Source organism: Eleutherodactylus coqui, chromosome 6 (assembly GCF_035609145.1).
Source record: "Eleutherodactylus coqui strain aEleCoq1 chromosome 6, aEleCoq1.hap1, whole genome shotgun sequence".
Classification (NCBI taxonomy): Eukaryota; Metazoa; Chordata; class Amphibia; order Anura; family Eleutherodactylidae; genus Eleutherodactylus; species Eleutherodactylus coqui.
In genome coordinates this window covers 19,073,700-19,094,246 of record NC_089842.1, presented here as the reverse complement: position 1 = coordinate 19,094,246, position 20,547 = coordinate 19,073,700, and the positions used below count along the sequence as shown (strand labels likewise).

At 40.5% G+C, this 20,547-nt stretch overlaps 1 protein-coding gene and 1 long non-coding RNA gene across 3 annotated transcripts in view; one reads left to right on the top strand and one right to left on the bottom strand.

Annotated features, from left to right (window-relative positions):
- Nucleotides 1-9,803, bottom strand: part of LOC136631908 (Friend leukemia integration 1 transcription factor-like) — a 54,769-nt gene extending 44,966 nt beyond the window's left edge. The window contains exon 1 of one of the 2 annotated variants that reach the window (XM_066606386.1): nucleotides 9,668-9,803. In XM_066606386.1, the coding sequence (XP_066462483.1) occupies nucleotides 9,668-9,685 (18 nt within the window). In that variant the 5' untranslated portion in view covers nucleotides 9,686-9,803. Of the gene's footprint in view, nucleotides 1-9,297; nucleotides 9,513-9,667 lie in introns of those variants that run through there. The other variant, XM_066606387.1, reaches the window with a different exon arrangement.
- Nucleotides 9,661-20,123, top strand: LOC136631909 (uncharacterized). The gene is made up of 3 exons (XR_010793095.1): nucleotides 9,661-9,747; nucleotides 9,865-9,983; nucleotides 19,768-20,123. It is a non-coding gene; the product is annotated as an uncharacterized lncRNA (long non-coding RNA).
- Nucleotides 20,124-20,547: the final 424 nt, after the last annotated feature.

Below are 20,547 nucleotides of genomic sequence, written 5' to 3'. Positions count from 1 at the left end.
TGTCTGTAGGTAGGTGTCTGTGTCTGTAGGTAGGTGTCTATTAGTCTAGATAGATGTCTATGTCTGTAGGTATGTGTCTGTGTTTGTACATAGGTGTCTAGGTCTATAGGTAGGTGTCTGTAGGTAGGTGTCTATGTCTGTCGGTAGGTTTCTATGTCTGTAGGTAGGTGTCTGTAGGTAGGTGTCTGCGTCTGTACTTAATAAAGAACTCAAAGTAGTTTTCCCAAATTAAGCTGAGAACTAGGAGATCATGGGGGTCCGACCGTTCTTGGGATCAGTGGGGGTCCCAATAATTGGACTCCCATGAACAACTCGTTACCCTCTGGATAGGGAATAACTTTTCAAAAACTTTCCAAAAACTTGACAGGTCATAGGGGGTCGTGTCAAAAGTTTTGATCGCTGGAGATCTGAGTGCTGAGACCCCCGACCATCGTTAGAACAAAGCAGCAGATGCCATCGTCCAAGAAGGCTCAGAGATCTCCTAGTCAGTCTGTCTTCAGCTGGTCAGTAGAGACGGCGTTCAACTAGTGCTTGTGCAGCTTCATTCTAGTGATCAGTGGGGTCTCGGCACCCGGACCCCCGAAATAAAAACTTCTGACATCTCCCTATGACATGCCAAAAGTTTTTGGAGAGTTCAGTTACACTTGAAAGGGATTTTCCAGGCAGATACCACTGGTGAGCCGTCCTCAGGGGAGGTAAGCAATAGTTAAAGGACCTCTGTCACCTGAATTTGGCCTATTACCCCAATATACTGTCAGGGCCCCCACACACTGGCGTTTGCGTTTTTGTTAACGCGATTGTCAATGGGACTTTCTAATGTTAAAAACGCAACGCACCAAAAACGCAAGTGCGTGGGAGCCCTAATGCGTGCGCTGCCATGAGGAACCAGGCGTTACCAAAGTGCAAAGAGATCAGACAATAAGTTCCTCTGGCACCATAATGAGCCCCTGCCCGTCAGTTGGGTGGTCCGCCTCTGCCAGCGGTCCAGCTCTGTTCCAGCCATTTCTGATTAATAAAGTGATGCCTCCAGCTCTTCCCGCTGGAGATGCCATGTGTTTCACCTTCAATGCGCTGGTGCCACACAGACGACAGCGCATGACATCAGTCCAGCTGAGAACGGCTCACTGCGTATGCGCCCAATCGCTCAAGTGAAACACATGGCGTCTCCAGCGGGAAGAGCGGGAGGTGTCACTCAGCGAGAAAAGGCTGGAAGAGAGCTGGACCGCTGGCAGGGGCGGACCGCCATTGGATGGTCCAGGACTCATTAGCATATGGAAAAACATATTGGCCGATATCTTCGCATAGGAGACACTTTGGCAAAAGTTGAAGGTAACGGGTGGTTCCTAACGACAGCGCGGACATAGCAGTATATTGGGGTAATAGGCCAACCATAGGTGACAGACATCCTTTAATCACCAGGAACCCGACGCTTGGGGTCCCTGCCACCCCCCCTCACCTCCCACCCCCGTCTCACTGTCAGTCCAGCAGGACAGCATAGAGGGCTTCACTCCCACTGAAATCAAGGGCAGCGCTGCCTCCTCTTACACTTCTGCGTCCGGTGTTGGAGCCAAAAACGCTGGAACGTCAATGGTCCCGTTCGGCGTGTAATATGCACCAATATAGGACGTCACGTATTTCACTTATGGCAGATACATCCAGCCAGTTGAGTTATGTCCAAGTCGAACATGCAAAGTTTCTCCGCCTGGTGCAGGGCGCCGTCACAAGATGCGCCAGGTGCCATGAACAATCCCATAGAAAACTATGGCATCCGTTCTGGCATCTTTACACCACCAAGCGGGAGGGCCAAATAACGGACGACATGACATGTGTGTATCATTATGTATGTCTGTGTATACTGGATGTATCCGTGTCTGTAAGCGTGTATCTGTGTGCGACGGATAGTTGATTGTAATGGAGAAGCGCCTATTTTGCAGTCTAAGAGAGGATTCAGAGGACCGTAGGCGCAGCTACATTCGCCGGCACGGAGCGCAGTGGTGCCTGAACGAGGGAAAGATCCTCCCATTCGCCGACTTTTCAAACTTCGCACCAAAGCACAGGAGTCTGAAAAAATGCAGGGAGATAGGTTCATTCTCTTAAGCGTGTTGTTCATTCTCATTCCGCGCACACGGGGACAAGTAGGACCCGCTCTACTTTATTGCGTTTTGCGCAGCAAAAGTCCCATAGAAGTCTATGGGAGATGCGAAAATACGCAAGGGCAAGGGTGCGACACTGCACAAAACACTTGGAATGAGGACAGCTGGGGCTCATTAGACTTTAACTAGCCATGAACTAACTTCACACGGGTGAACCGGCCTTGCATGCGAGAAAAGTACGGTGCAATGTGCAGGCACACACGCAACACGCAGATCATGCACGTCTTTAAACCTCGATCATGCACAAATACGTTGTGGCGAGAGGTTTGGCGCATAGCCTCGTGTGAAGCCGCCCTAAGTAAGTAGGTAACTATGTATCCGTGTATGTACACGTATGTGTTGTGTGTTTGCCAGTATCTGCGTGTGAATATATTTCTGCATGTGAGTATACTGTATGTGTATCTGTGTGAGCAAGATGGACTAACAGACCAGAAGAGCAGAGAGTCCTCCGGGGGTTCCAGCCTCTGACCCCAAAAGACACCCCAAACATGAACCAATTATTTGCCACTAGAGTCTCTCTCCCTTATACATAGTTGCAAGGAAAAGTAAGTGAACCCTCTGGAATTCCCTGGATTTCTGCACTGATTACTCATGCAATGTGGTCTGATTGTATCTAAGTCACAATTATAGGCAACACGCCGACTTTTACTCAAGTCTTTTACTGTAATCATCCACAGTGCAGAGAGAAAAAGTAAGTGAACACTTGGATTTAATAACCTTTAGATCCTCCTTCTACAGCAATTACTTCTGCCAAATGTTTCTTGTAGTTGTAAATAGGATTTGTACAGCACTGAGGAGGATTTTTGGACCATTTGTCGGTGCAAATCCATTTTAGTTCATCAGTATTTCTGGGATGTCTTGTGTGCACAGCCCTCTTCAGGTTATGCCAAAGCATCTCCATACAGTGAAGGTCAGGACTTTGACTTGGCCATTCCAAAACACAAATCTCCTTCTTGTTCCTCAACTCTTTAGACGATTAGTTGTGTTTTTTGGACCATTATCTTGTGCATTATGCAACGCCTTTCATCTTGAGGTTATGGATGGCTGCCCTCACATGCTCCTGTGAGATGTTCTAATCCACCTTAGAATCCATTGTTCCCTCAGTGATCACAAAGATTTTCAGACCCTAAGGAGCAAAGCCATCCTAAACCACAATGCCTCCTTCATCATAGCCCTGAACCTTGAAGTCCCCTGCACTAAAAACCAAAACCAAGTTTCCCCCCCTCCATCACAGCCCAAAACCATATCTCCTCCACCACAGCCTGAAACATGATGCCCCCTCTACTGTAGCCCTGAACTATGATGTCTGCTCCATCACAAACCAAAACCCTGATGCCCCCTCCATTAGAGCCCAAAACCATTATGCTCCCTCCATCATATCTCCAAACCATGATATCCCCACCACCATAGCCTCATAGCCTGAGACCATGATGCCCCCTCTACTATAGCCTCAAACTACGATGTCCTCTGTACCATAGCCTCAAACCATGATGTCCCTCCACCAAGCTTCACAGTTAGATGAGGTTTTGGTGTTGGTGTGTAGTGTTGTTCTTCTTCCTCCACATTGTAAATTTGTGCTAAAAAATTCCACTTTTTGTCTTATCTGTCCATAGAACATTTCCCAGAAGCCTTGTAGGACATCCAGATGGTCCTGGGCACACATGACACAGTTCTCAAAGTAATTTTTAGTCAGCAGCCGCTTTCGTCTTTGTTTCCTTCCATGATCTCCATTCTTGCTCAGTCTTTCTCTAATAGAGGACACACAAAGAGAGGTTTCTGCAGTCTGTAGGATCTTCTGTAGGTCTTCTGCTGTTCTTGGGTTCTTTCTCCCCTCTCTCAGGATTGCCCGCTGTGCTCTTGGAGTGATCTAACACGACGCCCCTGGAGAGAGTAGAACAGTCCTGAATGTTCTCCAGCTGTAGATAATAACCGTGGATTGACATACACTCAGGTCTTTAGGTTTTGTAGCCTCATCTGTCTATATAACACATCTTCTGGAAGTTGCTTACATCAACGCATGGCTCACACTGACCAGTTCTTGAGAAGAACAGAATTGTCAGTAACCAGGCCTTTTGTGCCTTTATTTAATGGGCAAAACACCTGCCAATCTCACCTCCTTCAATAAAACACCTTTTGCCAATTAGCTCTTGGAGAAGTAATTATCGTTCTCTCCCAACACTAATGATTACAGTAAAGACATGAACGGTATAAGGCCTGATGTCCACGGGGACAGATCCGCAGCGGGTCACCCGCATGCGTGATCGCCACCCCATAGGGATGCATTGGACACCCGCAGGTAGTTAAATACCTGCGGATGTCATTTTCCCTTCAGGCACGGATTGCGTGTGCGGGAAAACACCCGCAGCATGCTCCATTTTAGTGCGGGTCTCCCGCGGGGACGGCTCCCGCAGGCTTCTATTAAAGCCTATGGAAGCCGTCCGGATCTGTGGCACACCCACAGCTGAATTCCTGCTCTGCGGCGCGGGAGAGCAGGAGTTAAAAAAAAAACGGAGTGTACGGCACATGCGTGCGGCACGCTGCCGTCGTGCTGAGCACATCCGCCGGGCCGAAGAAAGAAGATCCGGCCGCAACGGAGGGCAGATCCGCAGCGTCCGGACAGGTAAGTAATGCTTACTTTTTAGCCTCATGCCTGCGGGAAAGGAGGGACCCGCTGCGGGATTCTTATTTTTTCTTGTATATGTACTCTGCCTATATACTTCACTGCAGCAGGAGAAGGGTTAATAGCGCAGTCTTGTGTAAGCAGTTTCAGTAGATGGAAGGTTACACAACACTGACACCAACCTACAGTGATACAACATCTGGGGTCTCAGCACCGGCAGCCGCAGCAATGGTGACCGCCGCACAGCCGGGTTGAAACTAGATAATCCCGTGTCACCTGTCACTGTGAACTAAACGGTGGCATGGGGGTATAATATAAGTCTCCTAAATTGCGTGACAGATATGACCGCCATGTTTAGTGGGTGAGACGGCGCAGTATTGCCAACGAATGACAACTTTCAGGGACGAATGGGAAAAAGGCGCAGTTACGTAACACGCAGGTCGCGGGTTTTATACTTGATATTTTCTGACTCAGCTAGAGCAATGAAGTATATTCTAGCAGTATCAGAAAGCCTCACTTGCATAATGATGTAGCAGAGCTGGGTTGGTCCTGTTACACGACTCGAGATGTCAGCATGTAGGTATAAGATGTGGTTTTACACAGGGCTGCAGGTAAATCATACCGGGTATCACAATGTACTAATGACACTGTTTCAAGAAGTTCAATGACAGTTCAAGAAGTTTCATACAACATCTTGCATTATTATAGATACCTAATATGGAGATGGAACGCTGCTGAGTTTGTCATGTGGCACAACTCAAGATATCAGCATTTGTTCTATGTGGTTTTACATAGGACTGCAGGTAAAACCTACTGCGTTATCAATTCAGTTATCACAATGTACTACTTGCAAAGTCCCAAAGAGTTAAATGACAAAGTCAGCTCTGCTACATCACTCCTCTACAAAATACTACATTATATAACTGATTTTGTATCTTCTGGTCTAATATACAGTAGAAAGCCACAACTCAAGAAATGATAATATGCAGTCTTACATCTTCCTGTATTATTATGAAAGCCTAATAAGGGAATGAAATATGGAGACGTGCAGAGCTGACTTTGTCATGTGGCACAACTCAAGATATCAGCAATTTTTCTATGTGGTGTTTACATAGGACTGCAGGTAAAGCCTGCTGCATTATCCGTTCAGTTGTCACAATGTGCTACTTGCAAAACGCCAAAGAGTTAAATGACAAAGTCAGTTCTGCTATATTGTTACTCCATAAAGTAACACATTAAGTACCCTCTTCTGTGCTACAATATGGAGATGTAGCAGTACTGAGTTTGTCATAAGCCGGGACTCCAGAAATGAGCCTTTATTATATGAGGTTTTTACATCTGGCATTATTATGCAAGCCTAATAAGGCACTGCAATATGGAAACATAGCAGAGCTGAGTTTGTTATCTGCAATAAGTCAATAAATCTGTAATAATTCGATGTGGTTTTACGTTTTCCTGCGTTATTATGGTAAAACAATAGAGAGATGTAGCTGAGCTGAGTATGCGGTTCGGTGCAACTCTTGATATCACAATTCTGCCATTGTATATATTGCATAACCTTAATGACATACTCAGCTCTGCTTCATCTGTATTTGTGAAGCAATTCTCTCCCCAAAGGGTTAACTCCTCCTTTTCTGAATTTGCTGCTCTTTGCGGAAACAGCAGCTTCCTCATATACAACACCTAAGAAAAACTGTAAGCAGGGTTGTCTATAGAACTATCCCGAACCCTCACTGACCCCACTAATCACCTCCGTAAGCTCCAGAAGAGTCCAGCTATCTGGAAAATTCGTCAATGTTCATAATGTTTCTAGTCCGCATCTACTATAATGTATAGGGAGCTTTCATAAGTACAGAATATTTCCGTAAGGCGCATGTAAAGACGCAGAAAATTCTGCGCCAAAATCCACTGCCGGTTATGGAGCAGAAGTCTGGAGCAGCACATTAAGGCGCGTCTTTAGGTGTGTCTCGCTCATGTGTGAAAGGTCCCTTATGTGACTTGTATCTGTCATTAAATGCATCACTGCATCCAATATACTCTCATGTACAACCTATCTGCTCTCCAGCTCTGCTACAACTACAACCCTCAGCATGCCCTGGCAGCAGCACACTGCGAGTTAGAGTCTCGCCAAACTAAGAGGGTTGGAGACAAGCGTTGCAGAATATATTCGTCATTTGGACTAATATGGAGGTCAGCGGTAGATACTATCGTGTTTCCCTGAAAATAAGACAGTGTCATATTAATTTTTGTTCAAAAAGGTTTAACTTTTTTACATGTATAGCTGCCTGGACACTATTTAAATTGACTTTTTAAATTAACTGTTAGCAGGGCTTAATTTTGGAGTAGGGCTTATACTTCAAGCATCCTCAAAAAGCCTGAAAAATCATTTTGCATCCTCAAAAATTCTGGAAAATCATGCTATGTCTTATTTTTAGGGTATGTCTTATTTTCAGGGAAACAGGGTATATATTCATGTCTAGATTCCTATAGGCTTTATAAAACTACAGTTACATTATTTGGGATCGTTTTTTAGAACAAGAAACAAAATAACTTGAAAAACGACTAATTATAAAGAAAATAAATAAAAAGTATAGAATGAGTAAAATGCACAAATAACTAAAGACAAAAAAAATTTAAAATAAGGTAGTAATACACAAAATAAAACAAAGGTAAAAAATAAAAGTAAGGTATTAAAATGTATATAAAATAAAACAATAAATGCACAAATAATGAACAAACTAAATTGATTAAATAAAGAAAAACAAGACAGAAAATAAAAGAAATAACATCTAATGATAAATATATAAAGTATAATACGAAAATATAATACAAAAGAAGTAAAAAATGCATAAAAATAAATAAAAAACATAAATAACTAAAGATAAATGAAAATCATATGTAATAAAAAAGAAATAACGCATAAACGTAAAATAACTAAATGTAAAAATAAAAAGACATGAAAATAGCAATAACACAAATACATATAAAAAAAAGCCAAAGATGAAAATAAACGAAGAAGAAAAGAAATATATAAACAATGAAATGAAAATGATGGAGCTTTATAAGCAAGAAAAGGAATACGGAGAGAATACAAAGATATAGAAAAGCAATATAAAATGTGATACAAAACGAGTAAAAACAAAAAAATGCATAAAATATGTAAACTGCAAAAAATATCATGAATAATTGACAAACTGTTCCAGATACCGATGGAAATCTTTGTTTTTCTAGTCAATCACCTAAAGGCTGTTGGCCCGCGGGCGTTTAGTTTTTCAGTGCTGAAGAATCAGTCTTTTTTTGTGATTTTTGTGTTTCTGCGTTTTTTATACACAATTTTTAATCTGCTTTGCTACAGATTTTTACACACAAAAAACAACCAGTTTTTTCTTTATGGTCCCCAAGGTTACAGCTATTTAAAACGGATCACAATCAAATCAGAGAGCGCAATGCATTTTGTTAAACGCATCCATAGACTTCACTGGGAGACCCAAAGACGAAACAGGACAAAGTAAACCTGCTGGAGCTTCTGTGGCTCAGATTGTTTGTTACAGATCCGCCCGTGGGACCCCGTAAAATACTGCGCTTATATTTGTGTAAACGCAGTCCAATTTTGTTTTTGTCCAAAAATCGGGCAGGTAGAAATGGCCCATGTGACTATACCGTAACCCTATACCGCCACCGACATCCTCCTCCCCCATGGGCTTGTAGAATAGATTCGCGCCTAGACGCTGCGGATCTGCTCAGCTTTACTGGATGACACAAATTATTTTAGTGCTGAAGTCCAAATTTATAACCACGAAGGGCGCACTGAGTCCATTCTGGAGAGCGCAAATGATTAGAACTATAATACAGAGAAACTGCGATGTAATTATAATGTATCGGGCGGAAGAAGGTGATCAAAAGGAAACCAAACACAGAAGATACAAAGTATCAAAAAACAGAAACACCTAAAATAAAACATATGCGAGTCTATCTATAAATGTCTATGTATCTGTTTGGGAGATACAGATAAACAAGTATGTATATATATATATATATATACACAAAAGAAAAATACTAATACTGAGAGTCTGTACACACACACACATATATATATATATACACACACACACACACACACACACATATATATATATATGTATATATATATATATATATATATATATATATATATGTATATATATATATATGATGTAAACTAATAAAAACAGCAAATAATAGAAATGATAACTATATAGTTTCAATATAACCTAATGTAACATTTTTTTTACATTTATTGAATCCGGAAAAAAAAACCTGAAAATAGGCAAAAAAGAAAAATTCAAAAATATTTTCAAAAATATTCACACCTAGAAATATTGTGATTTTTATGCAATAATTAAATCAATAGCCTAACTCTAGATATATGCAATAATCCTATATTACACCTTCCTGGGGTCATTATTGTATATTCCCATTTCTGGGGTGAGGTCTCCTCTCCCCTACCCCTGATGACGCTTCCTCTGGGCACCTTCCATCACCCACCTGTTCATCCCCAGGATTCTGGGCACCAGGGACTCTTCCTCCCTTTTTTGTCCATTGACAGCAGATGGGAGCTGTAGTTGCCCCCCAGACCTGCTGAGCCCCCCAAGTGTCAGCTGCTGGGTCCCCATCCTGGTCCCCTGGTGGTGCAGAGTCCCAGCTCTGAGCTCTAGAACTGGAGCTTTTTGCTTGTTGTTATTTAAGCTGAGACATGAACCACTAAAGGAAGAGGAAATCTGGTACCAAAAGGAAAGAGTGGGGGCTTCGGAATAACCGCCCCAGGGCTGAGTGTCACAGGGGAAGAAGGAAGGGGGTGGCTGCAGTCCATGGTGTCCGGCTCCTGGGGCTCCCCTGCAGCTCCATCATCACCTACCTTGATGGTGCAATCCATGTCACCTCCTGTGGAGCTGAGGAGCAAGTGCTGCAGGAGCCTCAGGAGGAGGCCATGTCCAGGTGAGGTTCTGCAGCAGAGCTGGGGCCGGCTGGGTGTGAGCCTGCACTGCTCTCTGACTCTGTGTCCCCTCTTTTTGGGGAAGTGATGTCACTTTTTGGTTTCCTTCTTGGTGACAGATGTTCAAGAAAAAAATGAAACTTCAACTGGAACCTTCAGTCTTGAATGTGCTGCTCAGAAGAAGGGGAAAGCAAAGGCGCAACTGAGGAGAAGACTCCAAGAAAGCTCATTCCAGCAGGTGGAAGAGAGCCCCCCACAAGGATGGAATAGAGGGGGGTACAGGTGGAGTGCTAGTGTGTATGTAGGGGAGGGAAAGGGGGTATCTATATCAAGAATGTCCCAGGTCAGCAGCCCCCTCCAGCAGAGGTGAGGGGGTCTGCAGGTGTAAGGAGGGGTGGGACCCTTATGGTCCTCAGATGGGGGTCTGTGGAGTCTTCGGGATGAGCCTGAGGATTGCAATGCAATATTATAAGACTACAAGCAAGGTGAAGAGTAACCACTGATATAAAGGACGGTAATAATGCTTATACACATCCTACTGCTGATACTACTCATAATACAACTGCTACTGATAACACTCATATATTACTGCTACTGATAATATTCTATACTGCTAATAATAAGGTAAAGAGTAACTACTGTCATAGAGGAGGGTAATAGTGGCTATACATATCCAACTGCTGATTATACTCATACTACTGTTACTGATACTACAACTACTACTGATAATACTCATATATTACTGCTACTGATAATACTCCTATATTACTACTACTGATAATACTCACATATTACTACTACTGATAATATTCTATACTGTTAATAATAAGGTAAAGAGTAGCTACTGATATAAAGGAGAGTAATAGTGGCTATACATATCCAACTGCTGATAATACTCATACTACTGTTACTGATACTACTCATACTACAACTACTAGTGATAATACTCATATATTACTGCTACTGATAATACTCACATATTACTACTACTGATAATATTCTATACTGTTAATAATAATAAGGTAAAGAGTAACTACTGATATAAAGGAGAGTAATAGTGGCTATACATATCCAACCGCTGATAATACTCATACTACAACTACTGGTAATAGTCATACTACCGTACAATTACTACTGCTAATGCTAAGATGAAGTGTAACTGCTGTCACTGATAGAAAGGACGGTAATAATGCTTATACACATCCTACTGCTCATACTACTCATACTACAACTGCTACTGATAATACTCATATATTACTACTACTGATAATATTCCTATACTGCTAATTATAAGGTAAAGAGTAACTACTGTCATAAAGGAGGATAATAGTGGCCATAAATATCCAACTGCTGATAATACTCATACTACAACTACTGGTAATAGTCATACTAAAATTACTACTGATAATATTCTGTACTACTAATAATAAGGTGAAGAGTAACCACTGATATAGAAAATGGTAATACTGGTTATATACATCCTACTGCTCATAATACTCATACTACTATAACTGATAATACTCATACTACTATTACTGGTAATATCCTATACTGCTAATGCTAAGATGAAGAGTAACTGCTGTCACTGATAGAAGGGACGGTAATAATGGTTATGTATATACATCCTACTGCTGAATAGTCATACTACAACTGCTACTGATAATACCCATACTGCTGCTAATAGTAATAATAGTCACACTACAACTAGTATTGATAATACTCATACTACTACTGATAATAGCCATACTACTACTACTACTACTACTAATATAATACTCATACTACTACTGATAATAGCCATACCACTACTACTACTACTAATAATAATAATATAATACCCATACTACTGCTGATAATAGTAATACTATTACTACTACTGATGATACTCATACCACTAATACCACAACTGATAATACTCATACTACAACTGCTACTAATTATACCCATACTACTTCTGATAATAGTCATACTACTACTACTGCTGATAATCGTCACACTATTACTACTACTGATGATACTCATACTACTAATACCACAACTGATAATACTCATACTAAAACTGCTACTAATTATATCCATACTCCTACTTCCACTGATAATAGTCACACTACTAATATTCCATATGGGTAATAATAAGATGAAGAGTAACTGCTATCACTGATCTAAAGGAAAGTATACAAATACTGCAACTAATAATACTCATAGTATTACTACTACTGATAATACTAATACTACAACTACAACTGATAATAGTCATACTACCAGTATTACTGATAATAATCATACTACAAATGCTACCGATAATACTCATACTATTACTACTACTGCTAATACTACTACTACAACTGATAATACTTGTACTACAACTGCTACTCATAATACCCATAGTACTACCACTGTCACACGACTACTGATTATACAAGTGCTACTGATAACAGTCATACTATTACTACTACTGATGATCCTCTTACTACAACTGCTACTGATGATACCCATACTACTACTACCACTGATAATAGTCACACTACTACTGATAATGTTCTATACTGCTAATAATAAGAGGAAGAGTAATTGCTGTCACTGATATAACGGAAAGTAGTAGTGGCTATACAAATGCTACTGCTGATAATAGTCATACTACAACTTCTACTGATAATACTCATTACTACTCCTACTGATAATAATCATACTACAACTACTGCTGATAATAGTCGTACTACAACTTCTACTGATAATACTCATTACTACTCCTACTGATAATACTCATACTACAACTACTACTGATAATAGTCATACTACAACTTCTACTGATAATAGTCATTACTACTAATAATAAGGTAAAGAGTAACTGCTATCACTGATATAAAGGACAGTAGTACTGCTTATACATATCCAGTTACTGATAATGCTCATACTACAACTACTACTGATAATACTCATTTATACTCCTACTGATAATACTCATACTACAACTACTACTGATAATACTCATACTACAACTACTACTGATAATAGTCATACTACAACTTCTACTGATAATAGTCATTACTACTCCTACTGATAATACTCATACTACAACTACTACTGATAATACTCATACTACAACTCCTACTGATAATACTCATACTACAACTCCTACTGATAATACTCACAGTATTACTGCTACTGATATTTTATACTGCTAATAATGAGGTGCAGACTTACTGCCATCACTATAATACTAGACTGTAACATGAGACAATAACATGAGAAGTAACTGCTATCACTGATATAAAGGACAGTAATAATGGTAATACAGGTGGTACCGCTGATAATACTTATACTACTACTACTACTACTGATAATACTCATACTACAACTACTACTGATAATACTCATACTACTACTACTGCTGCTGATAATACTCATACTACAACTACTACTGATAATACTCATACTACTACTACTGATAATACTCATACTACAACTACTACTGATAATACTCATACTACTACTACTGCTGATAATACTCATACTACTACTACTACTGATAATACTCATACTACTACTACTACTGATAATACTCATACTACAACTACTACTGATAATACTCATACTACTACTACTGCTGATAATACTCATACTACAACTTCTACTGATAATACTCCTACTACAACTACTACTGATAATACTCATACTACAACTACTACTGATAATACTCATACTACTACTACTACTGATAATACTCATACTACAACTACTACTGATAATACTCATGCTACAACTCCTACTGATAATACTCATACTACAACTCCTACTGATAATACTCACAGTATTACTGCTACTGATATTTTATACTGCTAATAATGAGGTGCAGACTTACTGCCATCACTATAATACTAGACTGTAACATGAGACAATAACATGAGAAGTAACTGCTATCACTGATATAAAGGACAGTAATAATGGTAATACAGGTGGTACCGCTGATAATACTTATACTACTACTACTACTACTGATAATACTCATACTACAACTACTACTGATAATACTCATACTACTACTACTGCTGCTGATAATACTCATACTACAACTACTACTGATAATACTCATACTACTACTACTGATAATACTCATACTACAACTACTACTGATAATACTCATACTACTACTACTGCTGATAATACTCATACTACTACTACTACTGATAATACTCATACTACTACTACTACTGATAATACTCATACTACAACTACTACTGATAATACTCATACTACTACTACTGCTGATAATACTCATACTACAACTTCTACTGATAATACTCCTACTACAACTACTACTGATAATACTCATACTACAACTACTACTGATAATACTCATACTACTACTACTACTGATAATACTCATACTACAACTACTACTGATAATACTCATACTACTACTACTACTACTACTACTGATAATACTCATACTACAACTACTACTACTACTGATAATACTCATACTACTACTACTGCTGATAATACTCATACTACAACTACTACTGATAATACTCATACTACTACTACTACTACTACTGATAATACTCATACTACTACTACTGCTGCTGATAATACTCATACTACAACTACTACTGATAATACTCATACTACTACTACTGATAATACTCATACTACAACTACTACTGATAATACTCATACTACTACTACTGCTGATAATACTCATACTACTACTACTACTGATAATACTCCTACTACTACTACTACTGATAATACTCATACTACAACTACTACTGATAATACTCATACTACTACTACTGCTGATAATACTCATACTACAACATCTACTGATAATACTCATACTACAACTACTACTGATAATACTCATACTACTACTACTGCTGATAATACTCATACTACAACTTCTACTGATAATACTCCTACTACAACTACTACTGATAATACTCATACTACAACTACTACTGATAATACTCATACTACTACTACTACTGATAATACTCATACTACAACTACTACTGATAATACTCATACTACTACTACTACTACTACTGATAATACTCATACTACAACTGCTACTACTACTGATAATACTCATACTACTACTACTACTGCTGATAATACTCATACTACAACTACTACTGATAATACTCATACTACTACTACTACTACTACTGATAATACTCATACTACTACTACTGCTGCTGATAATACTCATACTACAACTACTACTGATAATACTCATACTACTACTACTGATAATACTCATACTACAACTACTACTGATAATACTCATACTACTACTACTGCTGATAATACTCATACTACTACTACTACTGATAATACTCCTACTACTACTACTACTGATAATACTCATACTACAACTACTACTGATAATACTCATACTACTACTACTGCTGATAATACTCATACTACAACTTCTACTGATAATACTCCTACTACAACTACTACTGATAATACTCATACTACTACTACTGCTGATAATACTCATACTACAACTACTACTGATAATACTCATACTAATACTACTACTACTGCTGATAATACTCCTACTACTACTACTGCTGCTGATAATACTCATACTACAACTACCACTGATAATACTCATACTACTACTACTGATAATACTCATACTACAACTACTACTGATAATACTCATACTACTACTACTGCTGATAATACTCATACTACTACTACTACTGATAATACTCCTACTACTACTACTACTCATAATACTCATACTACAACTACTACTGATAATACTCATACTACTACTACTGCTGATAATACTCATACTACAACATCTACTGATAATACTCATACTACAACTACTACTGATAATACTCATACTACTACTACTGCTGATAATACTCATACTACAACTACTACTGATAATAATACTCCTACTACTACTACTACTGATAATACTCATACTACAACTACTACTGATAATACTCATACTACTACTACTGCTGATAATACTCATACTACAACATCTACTGATAATACTCCTACTACAACTACTACTGATAATACTCATACTACTACTACTGCTGATAATACTCATACTACAACTACTACTGATAATAGTCATTACTACTCCTACTGATAATACTCATACTACAAGTACTACTGATAATACTCATACTACAACTACTCAAGAACATTGCAAGAATCCGCTCTTTTCTCACTGTAGACATGCTAAAAATGCTTACGTCTAGCTGCGACATTGGTATTTTTGAATGTGAAACCCCTGGATGCTCTCACATCTAGGGGTTTCATTTTGTGCTCAATGGAGCCGGCGGGTATAGCTAGGCTTATACTCGAGTCAATAAGCTTTCCCAGTTTTTTGTGGTAAAACTTATTGACTCGGCTTATACTTGGGTCGGCTAATACTCGAGTATATACGGTACTCTCATCTACGAAAATTTTTTAAAAATTTGTTGCACAGTGTAATCATACTACTACTGATAATACTCATCCTGCTACTATTAATAATACTCATACTGTTACGTCAAACTGGGACATGAACCGCGGAGTGTACTTCATACTGGCAGACTGGCGAAACTCGGAAAACTGTGACCTGGACTCCTGGACCGACATAACACACTGACTAACAAATGCCCAAAACACGGCCAAGCATACCTGCACACATAAATAGGTGTAAATAGATACGATAGGAGGTATTGGTTCATATTTTGGCCAAGATACTTAAAGGGGTTGTCCCGCGCCGAAACGGGGTTTTTTTTTTCAATAGCCCCCCCGTTCGGCGCGAGACAAACCCGATGCAGGGGTTAAAAAAGAAAACGGAATAGTGCTTACCTGAATCCCCGCGCTCCGGTGACTTCTTACTTACCTGGTGAAGGTAATCCGGCGATTAGACGCTGAAAATTAGATGGCTCCATGGAAACGAGGACGCTAGCAACGGAACAGGTAAGTGAATAACTTCTGATAACTTCTGTATGGCTCATAATTAATGCACAATGTACATTACAAAGTGCATTAAAATGGCCATACAGAAGTGTATAACCCCACTTGCTTTCGCGGGACAACCCCTTTAAGTCCGCGAGCCCTTCATGGGTCCTCGTCTCGCAGATCCCTACTATAATGAGACAACTTCCACATGAAACCTGGCTGCTGACAGGGACGGCCCTGCACTGGGACCTAGAGACCTACCTAGATGACAAACGAAACGCAGCAGAACTGAACGCAGTTCACACCAACATGCCAGGGGTTTGCTTACAACACAGAACACCATGCACCCTAAAAAGGACGCTTCACACCACACGTCTGGCACATGCATAGACATGTAGGAACATGGCACTGTTCACACTGAGCATAAAGAGGAAAGACCAGCAGCCTCTAGCAGAGGAGCTGGTATATATGAGCAGCAGACCTGAGGGATTGGCTGTCTGGAGAAAGCCACACCCAGCCAGCTCAATCAACCCCCACCTGTGGGGGCTGCGCTGCTGAAAACCCATATGGAACAACAGATCCCAGCAGCACACCCTAACACATACTGCTACTGATTAACACTCATACTGCTACTACAACTGCTGATAACAGTCAGACTACTCATACTACTAATAGTTATGTTACTACTGATAATTCTTATACCACCACTTCTTCTACTACTACTACTACTAATAGTGATTTTTTTATGTTTCAGACGGGACAAACTGGGAAAAGGTTTTTTTATTTTAATATTTTTTATTTTTATAATAATTAAAAAAATCTTTATGTTCCTTTTTTTTAATTAGTCCCCATAGGGGACATTTACTTGTGATCCTTTGACGCTATAGTAGTATCGCATTATACTATGGTTCAACAAGCTTCCTTTTAAAGGAATGCCACAGGCTACGGGCACATCTTTAATAGGCAAATGATCATGGCAGCCCTAGGGGCTTTCCAGTGCCCAGGCTGCCATGACATCTGGATGGCACCCCCGAAATGTTATCACAGCGGGGCCATTTGAGACATCTAAGCCCCAATTGGGACATCTAACCCCTTAACACTATATGATGTAAGTTTACGTCCGGGGAGGCTGGTACGTATGTCCATGGCAAAGGTTTAGAAGCTGAGCTCGTGCCATCTGCAGCAGGAGCCGGCTGTGACTGGCAGGTTTAAGTCTGCAGTATTGCACATTTTTAAGCAGAATTTCCATCAGAATCCACACGTTGGCAGATTGTGGGGCTGAATGCTCTGCAGGAGGGCAGATTCCATAGCGCTGTTGCAGAATATTCCATTCGCTATGAAAGGTCCCTATGAGTGCATGCACACGGGCGAGAAACTCCAACCGGTATTGTGCTTGTAAAATTGTGATGTTCAGTGCGAAAACGCTGCGATTTGCGAGAGAATGGCGTCATTAAACGAGTGATTTTTCAAAATTCGCATGTATTTTTAATAGGAAAAATTAGAAATCGCCCATAAACTCGAATGTACATGTGAGTGCGAAGCAAGTTTTTTCTCACCCATTGGAAGCAATGAGCAAAGTTTCTGCAGATTCTCACATCGCTGCGAGGGAAAAATTGCACAAGTAAGCAGACCCAGTAAAACAATGATTTGTTTCAGTGCGAGCTTTGTGCGTCTCGCAGTGCCCAAAACTCACATGAGTAACTCGCCCGTGTGAACGCACCCCGATAGTATTATTACCACAACTACATACTAATGCTGTGGTAAGAACTGATTAATAATTGTTGTTGTTGTTCGCCGTTTAACCGTTTACGACCCTCGGCGACCCTAAAGGTGAGCTCTCTTCATGGTTTTCGCTTTTGCACGGCTTCCTTCAGTTGTGTGATATCCATGCCAGTATCCGCTCTGCCAGTATCAGCCATCGTGTTCTTTGGCAGCCCGGTCTTCTTTTGCCTCTGATCTGTCCAAGCATTATAGATTTTTCTAGCTCCTCTGCTCGCATTATATGGCCAAAATCCGTGAGCCTGAGCCCGGTCATCTTGTGATATATTGGGTCTTACGATTCAGGACTTCTCCAGGACGTACACCGCAGCTTTCGCCAGCACCACAGTCAATAGAGTCTGGTGGTGCATTAAAAGAGGTATAGGGGTGAGGGACGAGAACATTATCCTTCCACTATATAAGGCACTTGTCAGGCCTCACATGGAATACTGTGCACAGTTCTGGTCACCGGTGCTCAGGAAAGATGTCACAGTGCTGGAGGGGGTTCAAAAAGGGCAACTAAACTAATACATGGAATGAAGGGACTGGAATACCAAGAGAGGCTATCCAAATTGGGATTATTTACCCTGGAAAAAAGACGGCTAAGGGGTGATCAAATAACCATGTATAAATACATGAGGGGACAATACAAGGATCTCTCCCAGGATCTGTTTATACCCAGGACCGCGATGGTAACAAGAGGGCATCCTGTATGTCTAGAGGAAAGCAGGTTTCATCACCAACACAGAAAAGGGTTCTTTACTGTAAGAGCAGTTAGACTGTGGAACTCTCTGCCTGAGGATGTGGTGATGGCAAAATCCATAGAGGAGTATAAGAGGGACTAGATGTCTTTCTAGAGTGATATTACAGGATATAGTCATTAAATAACCAGCGGGGTTGTTGATCCGGGTCTTGGAGTAAGGTGGGAACTTTCAAACATTGATCCAGGATTATTCTGACTGCTATTATGGAGTCGGAAGGGATTTTTCCTCCAAATGGAGTAAGTTGGCTTCTGCTTCATTGTTGTTTTTTTTTGCCTTCCTCTGGATCAACATGGGAGGGGGGGGGGGGTTGAAACAGGTTGAACTGCATGGACATTGTCTCCTTTCGACCTAACATACTATGTCACAGCTCAAACGCATCAATCCTCCTTCTATCAGCTTCCCTCACAGTCCAGCTCTCACATCCATACATGGCTCTGGGGAAAATGATGGTTTGCGCTATCCTGCCGATATCCCCACTTTTCCAGATTTCCTTTCTTTTCCAGATTTTATCCATGTTTAGTATCGTGCTTCGCCCCAGTGACATCCTATGTTTCATTTGTGGCATAGATTCTCCAGCCTGGTCAATTTTGGAGCCAAGGAAGAGGAAGTCTTGCCCGCATTCTATGAAGTCTCGCCCACATTCTATGAAGTCTCGCCCACATTCTATGAAGTCTCGCCCACATTCTATGAAGTCTCACCCACATTCTATGAAGTCTCACCTGCATTCTATGACCTCATTGTCGATTTTGTGTTTCAAAATATGTTTATTCGTTTAACTTTACATGTAACAGGTTGCGTGCTTGTATCTCCATTGTTGGCAGGTTTACGTACAATAATGTTGGATGTTTATCTTGCACTGATACAAAGACACATTGTTTGCTATTTTCCATCAGATAACTAAACGGTCAATAAAACCTTCAACTATGAAACCAACTACCTTTAAGCGTACCCCTCCAGAGGATCAGGCGCGAGGAGACCCGTCAGGCGGGTGGGCGATCCGCCCTGCATCCCCATCGGCTGGGCCTCCCGAGGGGAGGAATATAGAGCCCTCTTTAGTTTAAACCAGAATCAAAATAAATTTTAGCTGTTGTATTGGGCTATCCTAGCATGCGTGGAAATAAAAAACTGTATAAAGAAGAATATAGAATAGAATGTGAAAGTGGATTAGAGCAGGTTGAGAAGTAGGCTTAAAGGAAGCCAGGGGATAGGGGGGGGGGGAGGGATGTTAGGGATGTTGGGCTTGGGTAGTGGGTAGGGGGTAGGGTGTTGGGTTCCCACATCTCTCGTGTAGATGTTGTGGTTAAGGTGTCGTTATGGTAAGTGCTTAGCACTATGTTAAGGTTAACC